General features: G+C 48.0%; 6 protein-coding genes across 8 annotated transcripts in view; 5 read left to right on the plus strand and 1 right to left on the minus strand.

Annotated features, from left to right (window-relative positions):
• The window catches only part of LOC117582785 (mucin-19), a 36,410-nt gene extending 27,262 nt beyond the window's left edge, over positions 1-9,148 (plus strand). The window contains exons 6-8 of one of the 3 annotated variants that reach the window (XM_034270765.1): positions 15-5,615; positions 5,739-7,623; positions 7,693-9,148. In XM_034270765.1, the coding sequence (XP_034126656.1) occupies positions 15-5,615; positions 5,739-7,623; positions 7,693-7,795 (7,589 nt within the window). In that variant the 3' untranslated portion in view covers positions 7,796-9,148. Of the gene's footprint in view, positions 1-14; positions 7,624-7,692 lie in introns of all 3 variants that reach the window. The other 2 variants (XM_034270764.1, XM_034270763.1) reach the window with 2 other exon arrangements.
• Positions 9,149-10,078: 930 nt separating this feature from the next.
• On the plus strand, positions 10,079-11,501 carry LOC117582786 (26S proteasome regulatory subunit 8-like). The gene is made up of 2 exons (XM_034270767.1): positions 10,079-10,324; positions 10,380-11,501. Exons 1-2 carry the CDS (start codon positions 10,150-10,152, stop codon positions 11,429-11,431), a joined length of 1,227 nt encoding a protein of 408 aa, XP_034126658.1. The 5' UTR covers positions 10,079-10,149; the 3' UTR covers positions 11,432-11,501.
• A 207-nt stretch (positions 11,502-11,708) lies between these two features.
• On the plus strand, positions 11,709-12,904 carry LOC117582954 (beta-1,4-galactosyltransferase 7). Its single transcript, XM_034271064.1, has 3 exons — positions 11,709-11,904; positions 11,974-12,589; positions 12,653-12,904. The coding sequence occupies exons 1-3, from the start codon at positions 11,808-11,810 to the stop codon at positions 12,900-12,902; spliced, it is 963 nt and encodes a 320-aa protein (XP_034126955.1). The 5' UTR covers positions 11,709-11,807; the 3' UTR covers positions 12,903-12,904.
• An 18-nt stretch (positions 12,905-12,922) lies between these two features.
• LOC117582956 (ER membrane protein complex subunit 6) lies at positions 12,923-13,454 on the minus strand. The gene is made up of 2 exons (XM_034271065.1): positions 13,265-13,454; positions 12,923-13,188 (listed from the first exon to the last, which is right to left on the minus strand). Exons 1-2 carry the CDS (start codon positions 13,395-13,397, stop codon positions 12,980-12,982), a joined length of 342 nt encoding a protein of 113 aa, XP_034126956.1. The 5' UTR covers positions 13,398-13,454; the 3' UTR covers positions 12,923-12,979.
• Positions 13,455-13,541: 87 nt separating this feature from the next.
• Positions 13,542-17,286, plus strand: LOC117582953 (nuclear hormone receptor HR96). The gene is made up of 5 exons (XM_034271063.1): positions 13,542-14,521; positions 14,584-15,497; positions 16,198-16,407; positions 16,476-16,688; positions 16,753-17,286. The coding sequence occupies exons 1-5, from the start codon at positions 13,873-13,875 to the stop codon at positions 16,951-16,953; spliced, it is 2,187 nt and encodes a 728-aa protein (XP_034126954.1). The 5' UTR covers positions 13,542-13,872; the 3' UTR covers positions 16,954-17,286.
• An 851-nt stretch (positions 17,287-18,137) lies between these two features.
• Positions 18,138-26,533, plus strand: LOC117583777. The gene is made up of 7 exons (XM_034272332.1): positions 18,138-18,620; positions 23,532-23,617; positions 23,686-24,027; positions 24,537-24,594; positions 24,661-24,732; positions 24,799-25,263; positions 25,328-26,533. Exons 2-7 carry the CDS (start codon positions 23,606-23,608, stop codon positions 25,453-25,455), a joined length of 1,077 nt encoding a protein of 358 aa, XP_034128223.1. The 5' UTR covers positions 18,138-18,620; positions 23,532-23,605; the 3' UTR covers positions 25,456-26,533.
• Positions 26,534-26,793: the final 260 nt, after the last annotated feature.

Below are 26,793 nucleotides of genomic sequence, written 5' to 3' on the forward strand. Positions count from 1 at the left end.
AATCCTCTTTGCAGACCACGAGAACGAGTTGGACTTCCTGGAAACTTCCACCACGACGACAACAACCACGGAGCGACCCACCACTGGCTTTGTACTGCCCACCACGATGATGCCAGCCACAGAGTCCAGCGATTGCATCTACAATGGCGACATCTATGCGGATGGTGCCTCAATCCGTGGCAAGGATGCCTGCGAGCATTGCTACTGCATGCGCGGACACATGGTGTGCGCCGTCCAGGACTGCCAGATGCCCATGATGGCGGCCAATGGCACCGCCTGCCGCGCCATGCCCGCCGCCGAGGGTGAGTGCTGTCCCAACAATTACATTTGCGAGGATGACAGCGCCACCACGGAGATTGTGGAGCTTACCACAGCCACTCCAGCCAAGGACATTCATGGTGAGATTCCGAAGGAGGACGTGGATCTGCAGGAGCACATCGATGACGATCAGAAGGAGGAGGACAAGGAGACGGCCACCGAGATTCCTACTCCGGAGGAGGGCAGCGGTGAGGTTGAGGAAGCGGAGACAACGACCACGACAGCTCCCGAGAGCTCCACTGCGGGCATTGGTTCGGACTCTAGGATTGATCTGTCAGCCAGCTCGACTGAGGCAGCCACTGGAGATTCTTCCAGCTCCACTGAAGCAGCCACTGATGCCGCATCCACGGAGACAGCTACCGCAGCCAGCGATGAGGAGGATGAGGATGACATCGTTAAGATTGTGACCACGCCCGAGCCCGAGGGCAGCGGCGAGGAGGATGTCTCGAAGCCCACGACGCCCGCTCAGCAGGACAGCACCGAGCAGGAGGAGGAGGAGGAGGAGATCATTAAGGTCACCTCTCCAGCGCCAGCCAAGGCCAGTCCGGAGGAAGATATCCTCAAGGTCAGCACCTCGGCTCCATCCTCTACTACCGATGAAGAGGTTACTGCTGCACCTGCCGAGGGTTCAAGCGATGAAGAGGAATTGGCCAAGCCCACACCTGCCGAGGAAGGCAGCGGCGAGGAGGATCAGACCAAGGCCACACCCACCACTGAGGAGGGTAGCGGCGAGGAGGATGAAGTCAAGCCAACGCCAGCGTCTGAGGAAGATGCTAAGAAGGATGACATCAAGCCCACAGCTGCACCAGCAGAAAGCACAGAGGAAGAGGAGGCCAAACCCACGTCTGCCCCTGCAGTCAGCACTGAAGATGAGGAGGAGAAGCCCACAGCAGCTCCAGCGGCAAGCGGCGAAGATGAGGAAGAAGCCAAGGCCACAGCCGCTCCAGCAATCAGCACTGAAGACGAGGACGAGGTCAAGGCCACTCCGGCACCAACAGAAACCACAGAAGATGAGGAGAGCAGACCCACAGCTGCTCCAGCAGGCAGCTCTGAAGACGCTGAGGCAGCCAAACCCACACCCGCAGTGGTGGAGAGTGATGAGATTGAACCAGCCAAGCCCACGGAATCCACGGAAGAGGCAAGCGGCGAGGGCGAAGGCGAAGGCGAAGAGGAGCTCATCAAGGGCACCACGCCAGCGGAGGATGAGACTGCCAAGGCCAGCACGCCCGCTCCTACGAGCGAGGGTGAAGCTGACAAGGACATTGACTCCGCTTCGGTCACCACAAGCACTGCTGAACCCTCAAGCAGCGAAGGCGTTGAGGACATTGCACAGCCCACAGCTACAGCTCCGGTTGATGCCTCCTCCACAGAGGGAGAAGTTAGCAAGGCCACCACCCCAGCCGACAAAACATCCACCGAGGAGGAGGAGATTGCAGAACCAACGACTCCAGTCAGTGCGGAGGAGGAGCAGGAGGAGGAGACTGTCAAGGCAACCACAGCCAAGACTGAACTGATCGATGATTCAACTGAATTGACAGCCGAACAGGACGAGGAGCCAGTCACGGAGACGGAGGAAGGCGCCTCCACAGCTGCCACTCCAATTCACGCCTCATCCACCGAGGCAGCAGAGGCCCAGCCCGCCAGCTCCACCAGTGCATCAGCACTTGCTGGCGAGAAGGATGAGACAGCCACTGAGAGCGATGAACAGGCTACCGAAGTCAGCGTGGATGCAGCCACTGAGCGTCCTGCCGAGGATGCCTTCAAGACCGGCCCTGTACAGCCAATTTCCACGGAGAAACCTGTGGGCGAATCATCCACGGAAGCGGAGGAAGCTGACAGTGAGACAGCGACCAGCACGCCACTTGACAAGGAACAGGAGCACCCAGAGGAGACCACAGACAGGACTCAGGAACAGCCAGAGGAGACCACAGACAAGGCTCAGGACGAGCAGAAGGAGGAGGAAGAGACAAGCACCGATGCAGTCAAGTCCGACATCAAGCCAACCACAAGCCTGCCAGAGGAAACCCCAGAGATCTCCACCGACAAGCCAAAGCCCGCCTATCTGCCACCTGTCAGCGAGGAGAAGGACTCCACGGAGGGGGCCGAAGCTGCCACAGAAACACCCATCAAGGAGGAGCCAACGAAGTCGGAGGAGTCCACTTCCACACCCCTGGCCGAATTGGAGCCATCCAGCAGCGTCTCACCCAGCAGCGAGGAGCAACCAACGACAGTGCCAGCTGTGGCCTCAGAGCAGCCGACAACCCTGCCACCCAGTGCCGAGGATCAGAGCTCCTCGGAGGCAATGCCCGCCATGGATCTGCCCGCTGTCATACCCGGAGAAGGGGACTGCCTGGTGGAGGGCAAGACCTATGCCAACAACACGAATGTGCCAGCCACCACGCCCTGCGATGTGTCCTGCAAGTGTGTCAGCAGTTTGGTGTCCTGCCAGCAAATGGAGTGCAAGGAGCCCGCCAACCGCGAGAAGTGTGTGCTGTCCTCCGATCTACTGGCCGGCTGCTGTCCCACCTACATCTGCGAGGAGAGCGATGAGGAGGAGACGACTGCCAAGCCCATTGACAGAATCGATGAGGCTGAGGATGAGTCGAGTGCCAGCAGCACCGAGGAAATACCCAAGGACGTCATTATGCCCACGGGCATTACCGAGCAGCCACTTTCGCATGTCAAGCCCGATGAGGAGGTTGAGTCTTCCACAGCCAAGCCACTGGAGGTTGAGTCTTCCACGCAGAAGGCAACCGAGAAGCCAGCTGTTGAGTCCGATGAAGACATGGCCAAGCCTACGACTGCCACAAGCACAACTGAGACTGAGGAGAAGGAAGAACAGAAACCTCTCGACAAGGAGCCCGAGCAGAAGCTCAAGGATGATGAGGAACAGGGCGCAGCCACAGAGCAACCCACCGCTGATGAGGCCACCAAGAAGCCGTCTCAAGAGGAAGCCACAACTCCTGCCCAAAAGGAGACTGAAGATGAATCGGCAGCCACAACCACAGCTCCCAGCACGACACAGGAAGATGAGAAGAAACCCACTGAGGAAGAGAAGCCCTCAGAGGAAGAGCCACAAACCACCGAAGAGTCACCAATTCTTGGTGCTAAAGCGCCAGTTGCTGATGTCGAGACAGGCACTCCAGCCACCACAGCCACATCCGAGGAAGAATCCACAGAATCCTCCACCGAAGTGCACGCACCAGAGTCCACTTCCTCCACGCAGACACCAAAGACCGAAAAGACGCCCGAGCCATCGACCAGCGCATCCGTCGAGGAGGACATTGAAGATTTGGATAAGTTCACAACAGTTGCGCCAGCGCAGGCTCCAATCGATGAGAAGGAGCCAGCGACCTCTGCCGAAGATAGTTCGGATGATGAGGATGAGCTGCCAGCCACGACTGAGCCTTCGGCTATTGAAGGAGGTGCACCAGCATTGCCCACCAGAGCGCCAGCCGCCAAGCCAGAGACGCAGCCCGAAGATGCGGAAACGAGTACTGAGGCGGAGCCAGAAAAGGAGCCCGCAAAGGATGAAGTGGCAACCACTGAGCCTAGTTCAGAGGGTGAAAAGGACACCTCTGATGAGTCACCGACTGCGACTGGAATCGAAAGCGATGCCACGACCACGACCACTCCTGCTCCAGCTGCTGAGTCTTCTTCCGATGAAGACAAGACACCAGAAAGCACAGAAAAGACGCTGCTGGGAGGTGAGCGAGAGGAAGAGATTGCCACCGGAGCCCCACCGGCTGAAGAGACTGCCACAGGTGCCCCGTTGGCTGGAGAGTCTTCCACCAGTGCCCCATCTGTTGGAGAGACTCCCACTTCTGTCCCATCGCTTGGAGACACTTCCGACGAAGAGCCGACCGCCACCACTGACATTCCCTCGAAGGCTGAAGACGAACAGCAATCATCTTCCACATCTGCTGAGATCGAGCCTGAATCTGATCGTACCACAACTCCTGCTCCTGCCACTCCTGCTGCTTCTCCTGCCGACAAGGAAGTGTCCGCTGAGCAATCGACGACAACTCCCGCCTCTGATGAGCGCAAGGAATCGCCTGACACCGAAGATGAAGTCGAAGCCACAACAGCTGCTCCCTCTGATGAAAAGACGCCCTCACTTGGCGTTACGCCCGAGCCAGAGCAGGATGAGACTGCAGCTGCAACTGCTGCTCCTGTTGCTGATGAAGAACGCACTGAGAAGCCCGAGGCAGAAAAGGAACCACTTCCCGCTGGAGAAGATGTAGAGAAGGAGTCTGACATTGAAGGATCTACTGCCAGTCCCTCAGCAGCCTCAACGCCAGCGACTGACGAGGAAATCGAAGATGTATCCACCGACAAAACGCCAGCCCAAGAGGCAGAGCAGAAGCCCGAAGTACCCACAACCTCCTCCACAGAGGAAGAGGAGGAAGCATCTGCAACCACAGCAGCACCTTCTGATGCACCAAAACTTGGCGATGTTCTGCCATCATCCACTGAGGCATCCACAGATCAGGAGCGCGAATCGACTGCTGCTCCCAGCGTGGACGAGAAGGAGGAACCGGCAGTCACCTCAGCGCCAGCTGCTGATATCGATTCAGATATCACCACCATTGGCCCCGTCTCCGAGGAAGAGGAGAAGCCAAGCGAGGAGGAAGAGAAACCAACTGAAGGCGAGACTCCAACAGGGGAGGACCAATCCACTGAGCAGCCAACGAAGCTGGCAACTCCAGCAGATAAGATTGAAGACCTGCCCGAAGATAAAATCTCTGCCACAACTGCCGCTCCTGCCGAGGGATCCACCGAATCCAGCGATGAAATTGTTCCATCAACCGAAACCCTGTCCGAGGAGCAGCCCGAAGACAAGCTGCCTTCATCGACTGCACAGGCACCAGTGGAGAAGATACCCGAGGCGTCCACTGAAGTGCCAACTGAAGATGCTGACTCCACTGTCACCACCGTTGCTCCTGCCTCAGTGCCATCCGATGAGCAGAAACCTGCGACATCCGCAGAGGATGAGGAGAGCACCGAGACAGCCATTGGTGTCACTGAAGCTACCGTCGATACAAAGAAATTGCTGCCAACCACTAAGCCCACAACTGCAGCGCCAGCCACCGAAGAGGAGGAGGAATCTGTCACAGATGCCCAGAAACCAGAGACGGAGGAGCCAGAGGCTGATGCCTCCACTGAAGTGCCACAGCTGGGAGATGAAGATATTCCAACAGCCACATCTGCGCCAGCAGCTGAGGAGGAAGAGGACAAGTCTGAGGCCACCACAGTTGCGCCCGTCAAGGAGCAAGATGAGGAGCTCACGCCAAGCGCCGCCACACCTGCCACACCTGCCACAGACGCCAAGGATACAACCGAAAAGGAAGAGCCCTCATCTGTTGATTCCAGCACAGGTGCACCTACCAAGGAGCAAGATGAAGAGCTCTCAGCCAGTTCCACACCTGCCACAGACATCAAGGAGCCAACCGAGGACTCCACAACTGTTGCACCCACGAAGGACGTCGATGAAGAGGCCACATCCAGTGCCACTCCTGCCACATCCGAAAAGGATGAAGAGGAAGTTGAATCGAGCACGAAGATTCCTCCCACCGATGCATCCGACGAGCGGCCAATCGATGAGGCAGCTGCCCCGACATCCCCACCCACTGTGGATGAATCTGAGCAACCAACGAGCCCAGCAGCCACTTCCGTCAGCACACCAGCTGCCGAGGCTGAGGATGAGCTCGATGTCACCACCGCTGGCAGTCCAGCAGTGTCCGACGCCAAGGATGATACTACAGCCACCACTGTGCCACCACTTGCCGACGAGCAGGAGGCAACTGGCACGCCACAGGACGATGCCAAGACACCAATTGAAAGCTCCACGGCAGCGCCCACTTCCGAGGCGGAAGAGGACCAAACGGAGGCAACACTTGAGGCCTCTAGTGCTGCTCCAGCTGAAACTGATTCCTCAACTGCCGCTCCGTCCGTGCCTGAAACTGCTGCCTCAACTGCTGCTCCTAGCCTGCCTGAAGCTGATTCTACTGCTGCTCCTGTCGATGTGCCTTCTGCTGAGGAAATCGACACGAAGCCCATGGACGATGTCATGTCCCAGACTGCCGCTCCAACTGCCGAGGATGACAAGACGCCAACGACAGTCGCCCCCAGCAGTCCTGCCTCCGAAGATGTGGGAGAAGAGAGCACAGAGCCAGCTACCAGCGCTGCTGATGCTGATGCAGAGGATACCACCGATCAGTCGCCAGCTGGTGCCAAACTGAAGCCACCAACTGCCGCGCCAGCAACCCCAGCTGAAGCCGCTTCATCTACAGAGGCAACCTCATCTGAGGCCGCCGTCACGGAGGCTGACATTGTGCCGGAAACAGCAGCGCCCGAGCTGGAGAAGGAAGTCACCGAGAAGACCTCCACCGCAGCTCCCGCTGTCAAGCCAAGCTTGGACTCCACCGAAGAAGGCGAGGAATCCGTGGAATCCGAGGAGGATCAGACACCAGTCACACAGGCAAGCGAGAAGGAGGAGGACGAAGACAAGGAGTCCGAGGAGACAGACAAGAAGTCCGACACCGAAGAGCCAGAAGCTGAGGTGCCCGCAGTGGTCTCAGAGCTGCCACAGAGCACGACCACGCCTGCAGCCCAGGATGAGACATCGTCGGAGACCTCAAGCGAGGAAGTGGCCACAGAGCAGGCAGATCTTGCCACAATTATTACCACAATGCATCCACTCTTTGCGCATCTGCCAAGCTCCACCAAGAGTCCAGCCAGCGATGGACGTGTGGGCGAGGAAGATGCCACCGAGGCGACTACCACAGCCAAGCAGAGCACTGAGGCACCAACCACTAGCACGAGCACCACAACCTCCTCCACAACGACAGCAGCGAGTGCCATTACACATCCACCTTATGGACATGCGCCCGAGTACGAGGACGAGTACGATGATGAGGATGTCTTTGGTCCTGGCACCTGTCGCTATGCAGGCAAACTTTACGTTTCCGCACAGCAAATACCACGTGACGATCCCTGCGACTTCTGCTTCTGCTTCAGGAGCGACATCATCTGCCTGCAGCAGTCTTGCCCGCCACCAATTGCCGGCTGCCACGAGGAGCCCATCTCTGGCTTCTGCTGCCCGCGCTACGAGTGTCCCGTCTCCATGGCCGCTGTGCTCAACATAACGACGAGCACAACCACATCCACGACCACTCTGCCACCGCTATTAACAGGCCTAAGCAGCAGTACCAATGTGAGCAATGAGGGTTGCCTCATGGACAATCGTACATACCAGGTTGGCCAGGTTATCGAGTCGAAAACGGGCCCATGCATGCGCTGCACGTGAGTATAAGAGTACAAAAGAGTGTTGCCAGACTGTTGCTAATTATCTTTCTCTTAAATTCTTTACAGCTGCGGCGGCGATGGCCAGATGAAATGCGATCCACAGCAATGCATTCCCGGTCCAACTATGCAACAAATAATGGCCACCACTGCGGCGGGCCGCAAGAGATGAACCACCAACAGCCATGCTCACTAAATATAATTTTAACTAATGTTTAAGCACTGCAGACAAACAATCACACAACAAAAACAGACGAACCAATCCCAGAACACAATTAACAGAGAAACAGAAGCCCAGCACCCAGTATCAGAATCAGAACCTTATCAAAACGTATGTACTATATGTGTACGTATACCTAGGTGCCAAAACTAATGAGGGACACTGTACCGCAAGGCTCGGCACGCATGCACTCACAACGGAACATTGCAAAGCATTGATATTGGTGCGAATAACTGTAATGAACGTGTACGTGAGTGGCAGCGCCGCGGCAGAGCGGCCATGCCGAGCCCTGCTGTATCGATTTGCAATAGGAATCAATTATAATTTTGCACTCTTTTTTTCAATTTGATTTAAATTATGGCAATTTGCTTTCGGATTAGGTTATTTGGTGACGAAGCAAACAGTGATATTGTACTGTATACATAGTATAGGTGCAATTAATTTAGAGACGCGCTCACTTAAAATGAATTACTTATGTATTTTGTATTTGTATTTTGTATAACACACACACACAACCCCAGCCAAGCAACCAACCAACCGTCGCGCGTGCCTTGTAAAGTCGTTCATTGTGCCCGCCGCCATATACAAATCGCTTTCAGGAGACTCTCAACACACAAAAAGCAAAAGCAACCCAATACAGCCCCAAGCAAATCAAATAGATTAACAGTAGAAAGCCCCCCACAAACACAATCAATGGCATTACGAAGAGCCACGGCAAACAACCAAGCAAAGCGTTTCATTTTGTTTGTTTTTATTTAAAAAAAAATAGCAATATTTGTATTTCTCTTCAATGCGCTTTTATAGTATTTTAGTCACTTTATTATTATTTTTTTTTTGTGTATAATTGTTGCTTCTAGTCTTCTTTTGTTGCAAGAACAACGAAATCCGCCTGTAACACGCGCACAATGAGATCAATATCAATCCCAGGATCAAATCAGATCAGTTGAATTGAATTGAATTGAGTTGAGAGAAATTGTATCTTCTATGAACTATTCCAAGCTTTTATACTTTTATATATACAATACGTGTAAAATGGAAGAAACGAACGAACTAGTTTTTATAGCAATTTTTACAAGAAACGAACCACGAATTGCATAGTTTTTAAACGTATTGAAATGAATTTTGTACTTTGCTGCAATGCATTTGCAATACCCCCCAAAACGCACATGCAAATGCATTTGTGGCGACAGTCACAATGTTAGTCTACATCATAGAATTTTTTAGATCAACTGAAGACGGAAACTAAAAATATGGAAACGAACAAACTGTCGGCAATCGCTATTGCTCGACTGACTGAAAATCAAAAAATATACACAGTAGAGGAGAACACATTAACGTAGCAGTTAACTTTGTAAACTATTTTTTTAAACTATCAGCAAGCCGCGCGCTGATATTTACACATTGGTCGTAGTATAGATTAGTAGCAACAACAACAACACAATTTGAATTTTCAGTCACTTGAGCTTTAGCGGTGTATGCTGTGAAACCCAATCACACGAACATCAATTAGATTTATATAATCTCTAAATATAGTTGTAGTCTTAAGTATTTAATTTTAAAAATAAATAAATAAATTTTAATTTAGATCTTATTTATTTGATATGTCTTTTAAGAACAGCTCTTGTGTTTCCATACCTTATCATAATTTATATATGCAAGCTTTTCTTTGTAATCTAATAAATAAATACAACGCTTTTTATTGAAATGTACAACAAAGTGTTTAATTGGGGGAAAATACTGTATTCGCTGTGAAATCACTGACAGACATGCGGAACCACCGCTTGCTGGCAAACAAAACATAAACATTGTAAAATGGAGAGCAAAAAACTAAAACCTAACATGCGGCTGGGTTAAATTAATGGCGACAAGATCCCACATGAGGTAATTTCCTGACTACATACACTTTTTAGTCACTTTTATGAACTTTTCACACGTTTTCACAAAGTAAACAAACCAAAACAGCTGTTTGAATAGTGTAACGGCATGTGGTACACACCTTTAACACATAACATGTACTTGGCACAAACTGCTAGAAACATTTTTTTTATCTGACTTAGTACACTAACCAAATAGTATACTACACTATAGTGTTTAGTACTAGCTGCTTAGTACTAGCTGCTAAATCCGTTAACACATTTTTCTACCACAAACGTTAATTAACACTAAAGAAGCAACTGGCAGAAATTATACAACACTGACTGAAAACTGTCGTCTCATCTGAAAAAAAGGCGCAGCTCAAATTTGCCAACATTTTTTTTGGGTGCCAAATTGAAAAAATTGTACGATTAAATTCGAATTTTGAAGTCATGATGAAGATGGATGTTGATATTGGGCTTATGGCCGCCACTTGTGACAGCGACAAAGGCCCGGGATTTCAATCCTACTTCTTGCAAAAGATTTCTGAGCTGCAGTTTACCGTGGCCGAAAAGAACGACAATTTGCGCCGCCTGCAGGCGCAGCGCAACGAGCTTAATGCAAAGGGTAAGTAGTCCAGTTGCTGGTAGAGACACTGCTGATTCTCCACTAATTTTGACAGTGCGCCTCTTGCGCGAGGAACTGCAGCTGCTGCAGGAGCATGGCAGCCACGTGGGCGAAGTGGTAATGGCCATGGACAAGGAAAAGGTGCTGGTGAAGGTGCACCCTGAGGGCAAGTACGTGGTGGATGTGGACAAGAACATTGACATTAAGGACGTGGTGCCCAGCTGCCGCGTGGCGCTGCGCACCGACAGCTACACTCTGCACAAGATCCTGCCGAGCAAGGTTGATCCTCTCGTGTCACTGATGCTGGTTGAGAAGGTGCCGGACTCCACTTACGAGATGGTCGGTGGCCTGGACAAGCAGATTAAGGAGATCAAGGAGGTGATCGAGCTGCCCATCAAGCACCCGGAGCTCTTCGACGCCCTCGGCATAGCGCAGCCCAAGGGCGTGCTTCTATACGGGCCACCCGGCACCGGCAAGACTTTGCTGGCACGCGCCGTGGCCCACCACACCGAGTGCACCTTCATACGCGTCTCCGGCTCGGAGCTGGTGCAGAAGTTCATCGGCGAGGGATCGCGCATGGTGCGCGAGTTGTTCGTGATGGCGCGCGAGCACGCTCCGTCTATTATCTTCATGGACGAGATCGACTCGATTGGCTCGTCTCGCGTGGAGACCGGCAGGGGTGACTCTGAAGTGCAACGCACCATGCTGGAGCTGCTGAACCAACTGGACGGCTTCGAGGCCACCAAGAACATCAAGGTGATCATGGCCACCAACCGCATTGACGTCCTCGACCAGGCTTTGCTGCGCCCCGGCCGCGTCGACCGCAAGATCGAGTTTCCGCCACCGAATGAGGAGGCTCGCCTTGACATCTTGAAGATCCACTCGCGCAAGATGAACCTCACACGTGGCATCAATCTGCGCAAGATTGCGGAGCTGATGCCGGGCGCCTCTGGTGCCGAGGTCAAGGGCGTTTGCACCGAGGCTGGCATGTATGCTCTGCGCGAGCGCCGCGTTCACGTCACTCAGGAAGACTTTGAGATGGCCGTCTCCAAGGTGATGCAAAAGGACTCCGAGAAGAACATGTCCGTGAAGAAGTTCTGGAAGTAGAATTACGTCATGCAGGCTGTCCATAGTTTATCATAAGATTCATCCATAATATATGCTTTGGAGAGAGTAATGCCTGTGTTGAAGTGGCTAAAGTCAGGGCAGTGCCAGTTTATACATTTATTAATAATTTAATCAAATAATTACACCTGGAATCGGCTTACCGTTACACGTATTCAAACGTGTCGCTCAAAAGGTGGCACGTTGCCTATCGACGGCATGCAACAGCTGACGCGTCATCGAATACATACTCGACTAGCATTCGATAGGCAGTAATCTTTAGCACCTGAAATTGTATAAATATTAATAGTTTTTAGCTTTTGCCTATGGATTTGACACAGTGTTTAGCTTGACGGACAGCCTAAATTCGCTAATTCCAATGGTTAATATATCCACCATAAATTGGGGTTTTGTTTGCGGCCTGTCCTTCTGCTTGGGCGGCATAGCGGTTCTAAGTTTCATGCCGCTGGGTTCAGGTGAGTAGGTCGCACGCTGGCATGAATGGATTCTATAAATACCGAATGGCGTTGCTGGTTTTTTTTTAGATTGCATATGCCCGCTGTCAAATCCATTGGCGAAACTTGTGGGTAGTGGACCAGTGCAGAAATCAGCGCCTGTGACGCCCGCACCCAAGGGACAGGAGCATGACCACAGCACGGCGGCGCACAAGATGGCTGTGTTGGTGCCGTTCCGGGACCGTTTCGAGGAGCTGCTGCAGTTTGTGCCACATATCACTGGTTTCCTTAAGCGGCAAGGTGTTGCCCATCACATATTCCTGTTGAATCAGGTGGACAGGTTCCGCTTTAATCGCGCTTCCCTCATTAACGTGGGCTTCCAGTTTTGCCACGAGGTCTACGACTATATTGCCATGCACGACGTCGACCTGCTGCCGCGCAACGACGATCTGCTCTACGAATATCCCAGCAACCTGGGCCCGCTGCACATTGCCGGGCCAAAGCTGCATCCAAAATATCACTACGACAACTTTGTTGGTGGGATTCTGCTGGTGCGGCGTGAGCACTTTCAGAAAATGAACGGCATGTCGAATCAATATTGGGGCTGGGGTCTGGAGGATGATGAGTTCTTCGTGCGCATCCGGGATGCAGGACTGCAGGTCACGCGACCACAAAACATTAAGACTGGCGTCAACGACACATTTGGGTAGGCACAAGCACACAGATTAAGCCATTCGTAATGTCATTTAACTGCCTGTTATCTCCTTAGCCATATTCACAATCGCCATCATCGCAAGCGGGACACTCAAAAGTGCTTCAATCAAAAGGAGATGACCCGCAAGCGGGACCACAAAACGGGTCTCGACAATGTCAAGTACAAAATACTAAAGGTGCAGGGACTGACAATCGACGGGATCGACATAACCGTGCTGAACATTATGCTTGATTGTGATGTAAATAAAACTCCATGGTGCGACTGCTCGGGTACAGCGGCGGCCGCATCGGTTGTACAAACCTAAAACCATATGTCTCCTTTTTGTGTGTTTCCTAGTCAAATCTTATGTTTATTGTTCTATTTGTTTGTGAATGCGCCAAGTTAATACACGTGAACCATGCCGTACAAGAATGTCCAGAAGAGCACGTAGGTGCAAAGGCCGCCCATGAATTGGTTGGTCAGCAGATTGCTGCGGCTAATGAAGTATTTGCGCCACTGCGTGCCCGACTTCAGCAGCACCATCAGCCACAGAACAAACACCGACAGGAAGTAGAAGAGGAATCCCAGTGTTCCGCTCAGGCCCAAAATACCTAGAAAATAAGAGTGCATTCATTCATAAATGGAGATTGGCGCACGTTTGGTGGGGGTCCAATCAGTGTCAATTACCAGCGGCGCAGCCTGAGATGGCGGCCATCGATGTCCGGCAGTATTCGACGGCAGATATGTTGTTGCGAATGGCTCCTTCGCTGTAGGCAATGATTTCGCCAGTCTTGGACTGTGTGGTCTTTACGCGATTCATTTTAATTAATAATTTATTGTTTAATTGCGGAAAAGAAATTGTCAGCTGCGAAATGCAATCGAATATTATCGGCTTAGGGATGGCAGTGGAGTATCTTTATCGATAGTTACACTCGCTTTGCTCATAACTGCGCTTCTTTGCCATTCGCGTGTGCGCGCGGCTTGTTGTTATTGGGTTTTGGGCTAGAATTGGGCAAATTAAAAATTATGTGGTGATAACGAATACTAGTGATTTTCTGCGTGCTATAGGGCCATTATGTGCAATCAATAAATTTAATGTAGATCATAATATGTTGACAAGCAGCGTCAGTTGTAGCTGTTGACGAATTTCAAGTGCTTTTACCTTACGGCAGTCCCCCCGCACCATAAGCCACCTCCAGCACCAGCAGCAGGAGGCCACAACAAAAGCCAAAGCAATTAAAAAATCAATCAGAATTCTAATTGAGAGCTGAAAGCTGTGCTGTGTGCTGTGTGACATGTCACCGCCAAAAAACTGTGCCGTCTGCGGCGACAAGGCCCTGGGCTATAACTTCAACGCGGTAACCTGCGAGAGCTGCAAGGCATTCTTTCGCAGGAATGCGCTGGCCAAGAAACAGTTCACCTGTCCGTTTAACCAGAATTGTGACATCACAGTGGTAACGAGGCGTTTCTGCCAAAAATGCCGCCTGAAAAAATGCCTGGACATTGGCATGAAGAGCGAGAACATCATGTCCGAGGAGGACAAGCTGATCAAGCGGCGCAAAATCGAGAATAATCGCGCCAAACGGCGCATGATGGAGCACACCGGCGGGGACGGTGCCTCGGATCCCGATGACAGCAAGGCCCAGGCAGACAGCAGCAGCAATTTGGAGCTGTACTCCGGATCGCAGGACTCGCAGAGCTGCGGTTCTGTAGAGAGCGGCGGCGCCAATGGCTGTGTGGCTGGACGCTCGTCGAGCGAAATAAATCCGCTGCTGATGACGGCCGATAAAATCGTTGAGCAGATTGTCTCCGACCCGGATCGTGCGTCCCAGGCCATTAACAAATTGATGCGCACCCAAAAGGAGGCAATTTCGGTGATGGAGAAAGTCATTGGCTCACAGAAGGATGCCCTCAGACTGGTCTCCCACTTGATTGACTATCCAGGTTGGTGCAGATCATGACATACACACATTTATATATTGTTTATCCCATGCATTTCTTTACAGGCGATGCGCTGAAGATCATAAGTAAATTTATGAACTCGCCGTTCAACGCTTTGACAGTATTCACAAAGTTCATGAGTTCCCCCACGGATGGGGTTGAGATTATCTCTAAGATTGTCGACTCGCCAGCCGATGTGGTGGAATTCATGCAGAACTTGATGCACTCGCCGGAGGATGCCATTGATATCATGAACAAGTTCATGAACACGCCAGCGGAGGCGCTGCGTATTGTCAATCGCATCTTAAGTGGCGGCACGAACACTGCCCAATTAACAGACCGCAAGCCATTGCTGGACAAGGCTAGCGGCGCACCAGAGCCGGAACAAAACGGAAAGCCAGCCAGTGAACGCGTGGATACAGTTATACAGTCGATGCTGGGCAGCGGGAGCCCCTCGCCAGTCCACACAAGCGCCAGCTCGCCCCATGACTTGCAGTACCATTCGCCCAGCTCGAACCCAATGGGCAGTGAACAGCCCAGCACATCGAGCAGCCATCCACTGCCCGACATAGCCAATTCGCCCGACTTTGACCTGAAGACGTTCATGCAGACCAACTACAACGATGAGCCCAGTCTGGACAGCGATTTCAGCATCAATTCGATTGAGTCTGTGCTGTCGGAGGTCATTCGGATAGAGTATCAGGCGTTCAACAGCATACAGGCTGCGTCGCGGATAAAGGAGGAGATGTCCTATATGGGCGGTCAGTCGTACAGTGGCTGCAATCCGAACTCCAGCAACAACCAGCAGCAGCAACTGCCTCAGCAGCCAATTTGCGCTCCATCGAGCATGCACATGGACCGCGAACTGAACGAAGCTGAGCAAATGAAGCTGCGCGAATTGCGCTTGGCCAGCGAAGCTCTCTACGATCCCGTGGACGAGGATCTAAGTGCCCTGATGATGGGCGACGATCGCATAAAGGTGACCAATAGCGACAGAACAACCATCACCACCACCACCAAAGTCATTAGCTCCACCAAGCACCCCTTCATTATTTTAGTTATAACTCTTAACAGTGCCCGGGCCCGGCTTATCTAATCGTGCAGTGCCAGAGGCGTTCGCTATATATATTCAGCACCTGGCATAGACCACAGCGAGACGTGAGTCAGTGCCGTGCGTATCGCATTGACATGTCACTTCCCAGGTGTTTCTGTGTGCCCAGCAAAGCGCTCCTCAAAAATGTAAACACAACATTGAATAATCTTCGCCATAAAAGTGAAGTCTCTCGCGCGCTCGCTCGCTCGTTCTCTCTGTCTGGGGCGACCCGACCAGACAGTGGCTTTATCAGCCGCGGGCAGCGACAAACGATGGGATGGCATGGCATTATCACCCATTATCAACTGAAGGCAGCAGGCGCTCATGAGCCTCCCAGCTGACGATTGCTTCGCGACGTTTATTCAACGTTTATTCATCGCAATTAGCACATTTCATTATTATTGTTAATTAGGGAATACGATACATTTTCTACGAAATGTGGAGCACGCAGGTGTTTGGCGCTGTGATAAGCATGTGCCGCACCATGCGATTGAGTCACAATATCATAGACAACAAACCTAGACTCTAATGTTTTGTGCGATAATAATGGGCCACCTGTGCGTTATATTTTATTGTTCGACCCCAGCCTGACGACACACGACATAATCCGAAGCTTTTGCAACTGATCAATCTGACGGCTGTGGCCATTAAGCGGCTAATCAAGATGGCCAAGAAGATAAGTGCATTCCGTGACATGTGCCAGGAGGACCAGGTGGCCCTGCTTAAAGGCGGCTGCACCGAAATGATGATAATGCGTTCGGCAATGATCTATGACGATGATCGCAATGCATGGAAAGTAAGGCAGACAATTCTTTAACACGATTCTTTAACACATGAATATAAATTGTTATTTTTCCTTTCCAGGTGCCACACACCAAAGAGAACATGGGCAACATACGTACTGACCTGCTGAAGATTGCCGATGGAAATATTTATGAGGAACATCAGAAATTTATTACCACCTTTGATGAGAAGTGGCGCATGGATGAGAACATCATATTGATAATGTGCGCCATTGTCCTGTTCACTTCAGCACGATCCCGAGTGATACACAAAGACGTGATTCGATTGGAACAGGTGCGTCCTCTTTGGGAATTTAAGTATAAGAAATATTTGAATAGTTTTTTTTTTGTTTTTGTAGAATTCCTACTACTATCTTCTGCGAAGATATTTGGAGAGTGTTTACTCTGGCTGTGAGGCGAAAAATGCGTTTATCAAGCTAATCCAAAAGATTTCAGATGTGGAGCGTCTGAATAAATTCATTATAAATGTCTATTTAAATGTTAACCCATCCCAGGTGGAGCCGCTGCTGCGTGAAATATTTGATTTGAAAAATCACTAAAAAACGATACGCATCGGGAAACGGACAACCGGACACCGCCGGGCATCTAATGTGCCGGCCGTCCTATTATAATGGAGAATCAGCGAGCTGTAGTTGTTGTTGTTTTTAATCGTAATTGTGCGTCGCTCGCTGATTTTTGTTTTTATCTGTCGCTTATAATGGTAGATTTTAGTCGAATGTGATTGTTAGTTTTGCAAATACTATATAGATTTTATATTTCTACATCAAAGAGAGCATATTTAGGATACAAGTGCAAAGCAACACAATCTAAATGTAATGTACACACCGTTTAATTAGTTTCAAATAAAACTAAACTCAATTGAAAACACTTACCAATGGTTTTTACAACAATTTAATAACAATGTAATTAACAAGTCGCTGTCCGAATATGACTATATGCGATTATTTGTGACAATAAGTTTTTTATCTTCGCTAACGTCCAAGGCATATTCGTTCAACACCATGCGATAGCGTCCTAGAATTATCTTATTTTCCAGAAGCTTGATCCCATGCAAAATATACACCAGAGGAGCTAACACGAGCATAATTGATAGATAACTAATATTGTGAGGATTATCCAACAAGCAGAGTGCACAAATTACGCTGCAGACCATTTCACCGAGGACGATAGGACGCCAGTACTGCGCAGTCTGTTTCCGGCTAAAAAAGATTTCTGCCAAGCGACGCTCAAAGGCCTTTAGATCCTCAAAGGTTTGATTTTCCATTATGTATATCAAATCTGAACAATATTTATATATTTTTTTGTAATTTAAAAATATTTAGCTACTCAGTCTCAAATGAGAGTATGAATTTTGTCACTATGAATAGCTATTTGAACGATCCAACGATATAGTGATTCGATTTATAGCAAATCTGTGTGTGGTTTAGAGTTTTCAAGAAGAACTAAAAGTATTTAAATGTCTCTGATCGAAACCTGGCCAACTATTTGATATTTTGTCACTTTTTGTCACCTCTTCACCGTGCAAAGCCGCTCAGCATGGGTCACCCTGTAACTAAAAAAGCTTTTCTTACTTGAAACACAAAACAAACCCCGAGAGAAATGTTAACTGTTTCTTTGCTTTCGAGAGAGCGAGGCAGTGTGACAGGCAGCCAGTGATGGAGAGAGAGAGCATCAAAAGCTCTCGCCTTGGCAAAATAAAAGCGAACAAGTGTGTATAAAAAGGACATTTCGCTCAGTCGTCGACTCCTGTTAATAAAAGCAAAACTGCAGAAACGCAAAAAGGCGGAACAATTTTGAGCCAAGCGAAGAGAAAAAGTGTTTGCATATTCCTCTGCAACAAAGATTATATTCCACGAAATTGTGCAACAAATTGAACCAAAAGCAACAACCGAAGAGCCCATCGCAGGGCTTTGTTTGTGTCTGTGTGTGTGGTGAGCGAGAGTCAGGAACAGTTAGTTGTACAGTTGCAAAGTTGCCAGCATCAGCTGCGTAGTAGCCCAGAAAAACACACGCGCTAACCAACCGTTAATTAGTTTTGCCCCTCACCGCTGAATCTTTAATTCGAGGACAGTCCGGGGACTCGGTCCTAATTAAGCCTGGGACTTGCCAACCACGCAGCAGCAGCGGAAGGGCGAAGTTGGAGGATGCATTACCTGGTTGAGGCCGCAGCCGAAAGGAGGTGCCACAACTCGTAAATATTTTGAAGGTAGGCCACAATGCCCTGTCAGCAAGTCTCTACAATTTTTGGTAGACTGCCTGCCGTCCCTGCCAGACGCACTAAGATTCGCCCTTGGCGGTAGCTACACCTACACACCTGCTTAATATTCTCTTTTTATTTTAATATTTGTATATAGTGTATATATGTGTGTGTGTGTGTTGCCGTGCACTCGAAATTTTCTGCACAGTAGATTATTTTTAATGATGCACTAAACGATCAACTCGAAACCCGAGAGGTGTTCATATAATGCTAAGGTAAGTTCCAGTTTGAATCAAATTTGAATCAATTTTGGAGCAGAAGGCAACATGCAAGGCTGAGTGCAGAATGCTTTAGAAACCAGTAAAGCAAATTAAATTCTCTAAAAATTCTTTTAGCGTGTTATTTAATTAAATTAATTTAGTCACAGCATTAGTTTCACTTATCCAAGCAGTTGTTGGCGATATTGCAGTCGTTTTGTTTGAATTTACCTTCCAAACATTGCGGAACATGAAACTCTTGGTGATCTTCCTCATGATTTGCTATGCCCTGTTGGTCACTGGCATAAGTCCCGATTGCGTGCAAAAGCCCATTGGCACGGGAGATTGTAATAGAAGGATCATCGCGTACTACTACACTGAGGACACGAACCGTTGTGACAGAGCAGTATTAAAATGCATCGCATATGGCTCGAATAGATATAAGACCATGGCGCTATGTGAGCAAGCCTGCAAGAAACGGGTCTATCTTCATGAATTTGATCTGGGCTTTATACCAAAAGTTGGAAAGGTTCTATAAGGCAAAAAAACACATGTACATAGTACGTAGTATTATTTATAGTATTCTTTTCATTATTATTTCTTTTTTTTTTGCCGTGTGTGCTGTGTACTCGTTTTGTTTTAGGCTCTTCTTGGCTTGTCACCAGCGTCTTTAGGTCGAGTCGACGGGCACTCATAAATATTTCAACTTGTCAAAGCGCCGTTGTATGAGTAAATGTATTTTTAAACACGGTACAAGGGCATGTTGGATTCAATGAAATGTATGCAAAATGCAAATTTTAGTTCGATTTTGTATTTGGAATTTAGTTGTTTATTTTGTACATAAGATTTCGTTTCCGCTTTGAGAACTTTTCACTCTTGAAAATACTTGGAAATCGCTCTCATGGGAATGTATCTCAGGTTATGTTGGTGGTAATGGGTATTTCATAGCAGAGAGTCTCGTCTTAGCCTACTCTCTGGGCTTTTGGTGCATGCACTTTGAACGTGTGTGTGCGTGTGTGTGTGAACAGCCGCAACTTGTTAGCGTGTGTGTCGCAGTCGGCTGCAGGAGGAGACTCTCTTGGTCGCAACGTTTCCGCTTTGCTTTCTGTGACAGCCAGGGGCTCCATCAGCTCTCACCCTCAGCCACCTCCCTTGGTGTGTCTTTCTTGGCCCAAGAGCTGTCGCTTTGTTGGTATAATTTTAATTACCACTTGAGCGACTTATGCGCCCGTGAGTCGGTGAATGAATACGAGTATGAGTGGCTACTGCTAGTGGCTGTGGCTTAGCGGAGGTGACTACTGCCTGAGTGCATCAAGTCGACACAAAAACAGACCTACGCTGTGCACTATATACCAAGTATATAATATATTTGTACACACATATGTACACATTGCACATTGTACAAGCCATGAGAACGTAGAACAAAACCACGCACTGACAATGCGCAATATTCTCCTGAAAGCCCCGCATTGTTTGGTTCTATTGTATGGGAACTTTTGCATTGGGATTTTATGTGGATTCAGGCGAACCTCAAGGCAAAGCCACAACCAAGGAAACATTGCGTATGTGCCTGTCAGAGGTGTTCCATATATGGTTTTCCATGTGGCTATGTAAAGTATCATAATTGCTTATTTTCCGCTTCATTGGTCATCTAAGCCGCATTCAGTTTCGGCGTTAGACGAATAGATACCAACATCCAGCAATGCAAGCAAACCGCCGCTGAATATCGATTGTAATTCCTATAAAGGCAATGACCACAACAAACCGCTTATTACCCTCGTCCTGGGCGGGTTCCCTTACGGGGTGGCAAGGCAAATTTTTCAACTTGCAACTTTTCGGTCCGGCAAGAAGAGTCTTACTCGGGGACCCTTGTGCTTATTTTTTTTTTGTAAATTTCTATGCCATGAAACTATGAAATATGATAGTGGGACCACCGCAAAAAGTGCAGCCTTAAATTTCTCTCATTTTTTGGCCAGAATAAGAGTTTTGGGTTAGCGTGTCTTAAAGTTTCTTTAAACAGAAAGTTTTTTATTTATTTTGTGTATTAAACAGTCGTAAAAGTTTTATTTCACTTCACTTCAATTTGGTGTAGGAGTTTCATGAGATTTTTCAAGCAAAAGAAACTGAAAGTGCTTTTGCATAGAAAGTTTAATACAAATTGAAAATATTCATAGATATTTTTAAGGTTATATTTCTATGTGCAGACATTTCAGTAACTTTTGTGCAACAACACGGCCTAAATGGTAAAAGTTTCAATGAAAATTGTAATAGTTACAGCTTTGACTTGCTTTTTAAACAGCCTTTGTCCCACGTATATTTATGTACAAGTATATGTACGTATGTAAACTGACTACTGGCTCAATGGCCAACGCTTGGCAGCCGCTAACAGCTAACGATAACAGCAGTCTGGGGCGATCATTATAATCTGGCCATTTGGCCGCAATTCCAGCTCTCGCTTCCAAGTCCACGTAAGGTGCCGAGAGCTACACTACGGATATGACAACAAATAAATAAAAAACGAAATGTTATTACAGTTTCAAAAGTCATCATAAATTCGCATTTTATTGACCAAACCCAAGGACGCAGTCAATGATGTGGCAGGGGGTCATTGTTCATCGAATGTTCTGGTAAAAAATTGATTAAATTGGAAAACTCATTAACGCCTCCTGTTCGTGCGGTATCCTGACTAACTTTTGCTGAATAGCCAATGGCAGGAACATGGACCTAAGGTTTAAACTGCCTCTCCCTGTTCCTTGGGCTAGTGCCAGGATTGCCATCGGCAAAGCAGTTACATATTGCATGTTGTTTTGGGCCTAAATAAGCCCCAACCGGGCGGCAATTTGGCAAACGTTCGAGTCTGGGATTCGTATCGCCCGTCGCTTTTAAGTGTTTTGTTATAAATTATTCGCTACCATTTTCAGACTGGACAAGCCCCGAATTGCAGTTACTGTAATGACTTTTCATGCAATTTTACTGCACTGACCCCATCACATACAAAATACACATCATTCATACATATATGTACATATCTGTGTACATATGTACATATTACATCCAGCTTAGCTTACATATCTGTGTACATATGTACATATTACTTTCCGGTTCGCTGACTTTAAATTCTGGTTCGTTCTGCACGGGGTTGCCTGGCTGTGTGTGTTGCCTGCTGCTTGGGGCAAGGTGAGTGGCCAGTCAGCAATGGAAATTCAATTTCCCCGCAGACATTTTAATTATGCAAATGAAAATGATTTTGCCACGCAGTAAGCTCAAGTTCGAACAGATTCAATGGCAAAAACTTGCTTGCTGTTGAGCATTTCGGGGAACATTTCTGGACAGCTTTTTGCAATAAAGTTAGTAATCTTCTGTGCTAAAACTTTGCTCCAACTCGTACTTCATGTATTCGCAATTAGTTATTCCACTAGCTGAGCTACACCTAAACACGGACAGGGGAAAACAGCCACAAAACTAAAACTGTCCTGAGAACTGTAACACATGTTGGGCAAAATCCAAAGTGAAAGCTTTCTCTGTGAATCTCAACTAAAGAGTAACATTTTGCCAACTGGTAAATGCAGCAGTGTAGCTTATGTACTACATATACCTACATATGTACGTACATATATTTCTACAAAGAAAACATTTCACTTTTGGTTAGAGAGTTCTTTTGACGGCTGGTCGCACAGACATGTCTGACTTTTGAAAATGCCAAAAACGTGAAAAGGATCAACGGCGAAAAGCAAACAAATCGCAGACAATTGAGTGACTGACGTGTTGTTTATAAAGACAGAGCCCCAGAAAGAGACCAAATGATGGACAGAATGACATTGGGAAAGACTGCGCCAGACAGAGACGCAGACACAGACGAGCAACGAAGCAATTAGGATTCAATGCATTGGATATAAAATAAAATTAAGTGCCATTTCGGAGCAGGGTAAACAAGCAATTATGGCAACGTCAGCTATGACTTCCCAGCACGTCGAGAGATATGCCATTATTGATATTGATTTTGCAGTCGGACTCCGGCCAGACTCATAGCACCGTGGCCAAAAGTCAGTTAAGTAAATCATTCCGCTTGTCGAGCGGTAAAGCAAATTTATTGGTTTTAATGATGGGCCACGAGTCCTTGGGGGCTTGAGAGGAGTACTCCACATAACTTTCAATTATTGAATGGGGCAGACAGATACTCGTGCAGCGGCAAACATTCGTTGCATAGCTCCAGGCGTGGCGCATGTCGCGCGCCAATTAAACGGGCAACAAAACAACGCCAACAATTTTGTGCATTTCCACTTTTCCCACACATGCCACATGCCACATGCCACACACAGGGGGAGCGCAGAGCCCACAGTCATGCAAATATGTTCGCGTGTCGAGGCAGCCTTATTCCACTAGTTGAGCAAAAGGAAGACCCCCTGAGGGGGCGCCAGGCCACACTTGATTTCGCTTTTTGCCTGCAGTCTGGCTAAATTTATCTCAGCGGTTGGAGTACGAGTTGTCTGCGCTCTGATCTGAAAGTAGTGAAATTAGCATTTGACATTTAACATTTAACCAAAGGCAGTTCCGAGCTCCTTTGTGGCCAAAGGTCGAAGGTGAGGCAATCCAATTAGAGGCAAAGCAATTGCTGCACTGAGACGCCAATCAAGATCTAACTTTAATTTACGTCTTCCTTCAGATTATCTACGGAGAATGCTTGAATAAAGCAAGCAAAATATACGCAAAATAAGAATTAACTAACAAAAATCGATCATGTCATCAAATGTGAGTAGCAAACATTACCTAAGACTTATAAAACCAATACTGAGGTGTCGTAATCCCTTCTGTTTTAGCATCTCTACATGGACAAATCGAATGGCAATGGCGTCTATGCGGTCAAGCCGAACAGCAGCCAAACGGAAAACGATAATGGGAGCATGATGGGCGCAGGTGTTGCCCCAACCACAACCACAACAGCAGCAGCAGCAGCAGCTGGTGGTGGGTTGGCAGCAGGCTGTCCGACAACGTTGGCCACAGCAAATAACATAAACATAATGAATGGAGCCGCCGCTGCAGCAGCTGCATCAGCGTCCACTCTGCCAACTTCCGCTTCCAGCGAGGACCTCAGTCAGAGCCTGTCCGAGTACACAGATGCGGATGAGAGCATATCCGCACCCACAGAGTTTCTCGCCGAGGTAAGAACTCGCACAGGAACTTGATCTATAAAACCGCAGAATGCCACCGCAATACCCTAAAGAACCCTCTACGGATCGAGCGTTTACGCCTCTCCTTGGTCTCTCCTTGTAGCCTTGAGGTACCTCCGATTATCTGATTATCTGAGTGTGGCACACTTCTGGCACAAAGATGCAACAGAACTTATGCAAATGCAAAATTGCTGCACTGCCAGCACAGATTGGGGATTTAATTTTAAGACCTTTTCAGCAGGATTACGCCACCCTCCTGCTCTGCATGCCAGCGTATTGATTGCTAATAAATTGCTTTCAAGCGCATTCAACTTTGAGAAGAGTCAACTTTTGTGTCCTGCATCCGCTCTACCCCAATGTGTGCCAGTGGAACAGAGCAGGAGGAGCAGTGGCCATTGTTGTTGAGATGTTATGAGAATTTCAAAAGGGATTTGATGGCATTCGGTTTATTTGTTTTATATTTATATACAAATATCTATTGTGCGTTGTTTCTCCTGCAGTTCCTGTCCGCCGTCATGCTCAAGGACTACAAAAAGGCATTGAAATATTGCAAATTGAGTGAGTAGCGACGAAAGGTACTTGTGGCTTGCACTTATGATAGATATGCTTCCCTCTGCCATTTAGTTCTCCAATACGAGCCCAACAATGGCACGGCCAAGGAGTTTTATCCGCTCATCCTGGACAAGCTGCGGGGAGGTGAGTGTGTACAGCCGTTGCCGCCTTAATGCTCCATTTATAAGCTCTGCCATATAATCTCTGCAGTGGCCACATCCAGTGACAGCGATGAGAACTACAATAAATCTTCATCACCCGAACTGGCCCTGGACCTGCGTGAATCTGATGCTGAATGTGATGGCGATGGCAGTGACAGCAGCCACAACTGCTCCGAGGAGGACAACGGCTGGGGTGACGATGAGATTGACAATGTGGATGTGGAGGGCGAGGAGGAGAGCAGCAGCAGTGGCGATGATTATGAGCTGCCGATCGACGAGCAGCAGGATCTGGCTGCTGTCGATGGCCTGGCTGTGCCGCACTCCCACTCTCATTCCCATAGCCACAATGACTCGGGCTCCTCGCGCAACTCATCGAGCGGTGGAGGCGGACGCAGCGACAACACCACGCACTCCTATTCGAGTCTGCTGCTGGAGGAGGAGGATGACATTGTGCCAGTCAATCTGAGCTTTGGCCTGAAGGATACCACGGTTACGGATTTGGATGTGAGCAATGGTAAGTTCCTCAATAAATTCGTTTAAAATTCGCATTTTAACTCCACTTTTTCCCTCCTTTACAGGCAACAAGGTGCCCTCCGCTTCGTGCAGCGACTCGGAGTCACCCACAGAACCACTGACACAGCGACTGGCGGCCATACTGCGCTCCAAATGCGGCGTGTCCTCCGGCGGCAATGAAGATCCCTACTGAGTGAAACCCAAAACTAAGCTGAGCAACACACTCGAAGGTACCAAAGATTGGAGATGGGTCTGTGCTCTATCTACACACATATATTCTTGTATACTCGAAACCCTTTTCGCCCCGCTAGTCTCTCCACTAGTGTGACCGCTTTACGAACCTAGAAACCGTCCCTAACACACACCTATAATGCATCTAGTAACTTGTAACTTGTAACTTGTAACTTGTATCTTCTCCATTTGCAATGTTTTCTCTTCTCCCTAGGACAAACATATCGTACAAACTCAAAGAAGTACTTATATACATTAAAACCTATATATAAATATATATATATTATTATATAAACTTTATATGTTTAGCCCTAGGACATAGTTACAGCTCGACTACAGCTGCAGAGCAACCCAATAAAGAAAGATAAATGTACTCGATATCATAAGATACATAGGTGACTATACACACACAGATACAAGTACCATATATACAGACATATATAGTATATATAGATATAGTCATATATATTTTAGTAAGACACCCATTCAGTACGCACGGGACATGGAATGCTTTACTCGTACAATTTGCATTTGATAGAGATCGATTTTTTTCCCCAGACATAGAGACACAGTTCTCTGACGGTGGCGCATAAGGATAAGTCTGACATGAGATGAAAGAACAGCGAACAGAGAACGAACGAATGTAGAACTATAACTGAAATGGTCCAAAGTCAAAGAAAAACAAAAAACTACGTAGATGATTGTACATAAATACATACAATACATAATCGTACATACATTTACATATATTTTACATTGTCTGCAAAGTAAAACCAGTCTATATTCGTTCGATTCGGTTCGATAAGTTGATGCGGGATGTAACTCTAAAACTTCCCCCTATTATATCCTACTCAAACCCCTTCATTTCTTGCACAAAATAATTATAACTCATTCATACAAGGCTAAGTTTTTCCTATATGTATTGTTGAATTATATAACCCAAATGGTCTGTATTTACTACTAAATGTACATGTATACTCGTATTGGAAGAAAAATTGTAATAAAAAAACGAAGGAACGAAAGCTGGAAAAAGATTTGACTTTTCATTGTAGCAATAAACATGTGCGGGGTTTTATCAAACATTTGCTTATTTATTTGAAATCCATTACTATCAAAGATCGTTTTTATTATACATTAACATGACTTCTTTTCGTACATAATTTTATTACTCGTAGGTTTTTATAAAACTTCTTGCAGATGATATTTCGAAAAACGTGATGTTTTAAAAACATTTTCATGACTATGTTCAAATTGTTTTATGGTTTTATGAAGTGCATACAAGGTTTAGTTATCGCTTTGT

The sequence above is a fragment of the Drosophila guanche genome, unplaced genomic scaffold, assembly GCF_900245975.1.
Source record: "Drosophila guanche unplaced genomic scaffold, DGUA_6, whole genome shotgun sequence".
Lineage (NCBI taxonomy): Eukaryota > Metazoa > Arthropoda > Insecta > Diptera > Drosophilidae > Drosophila > Drosophila guanche.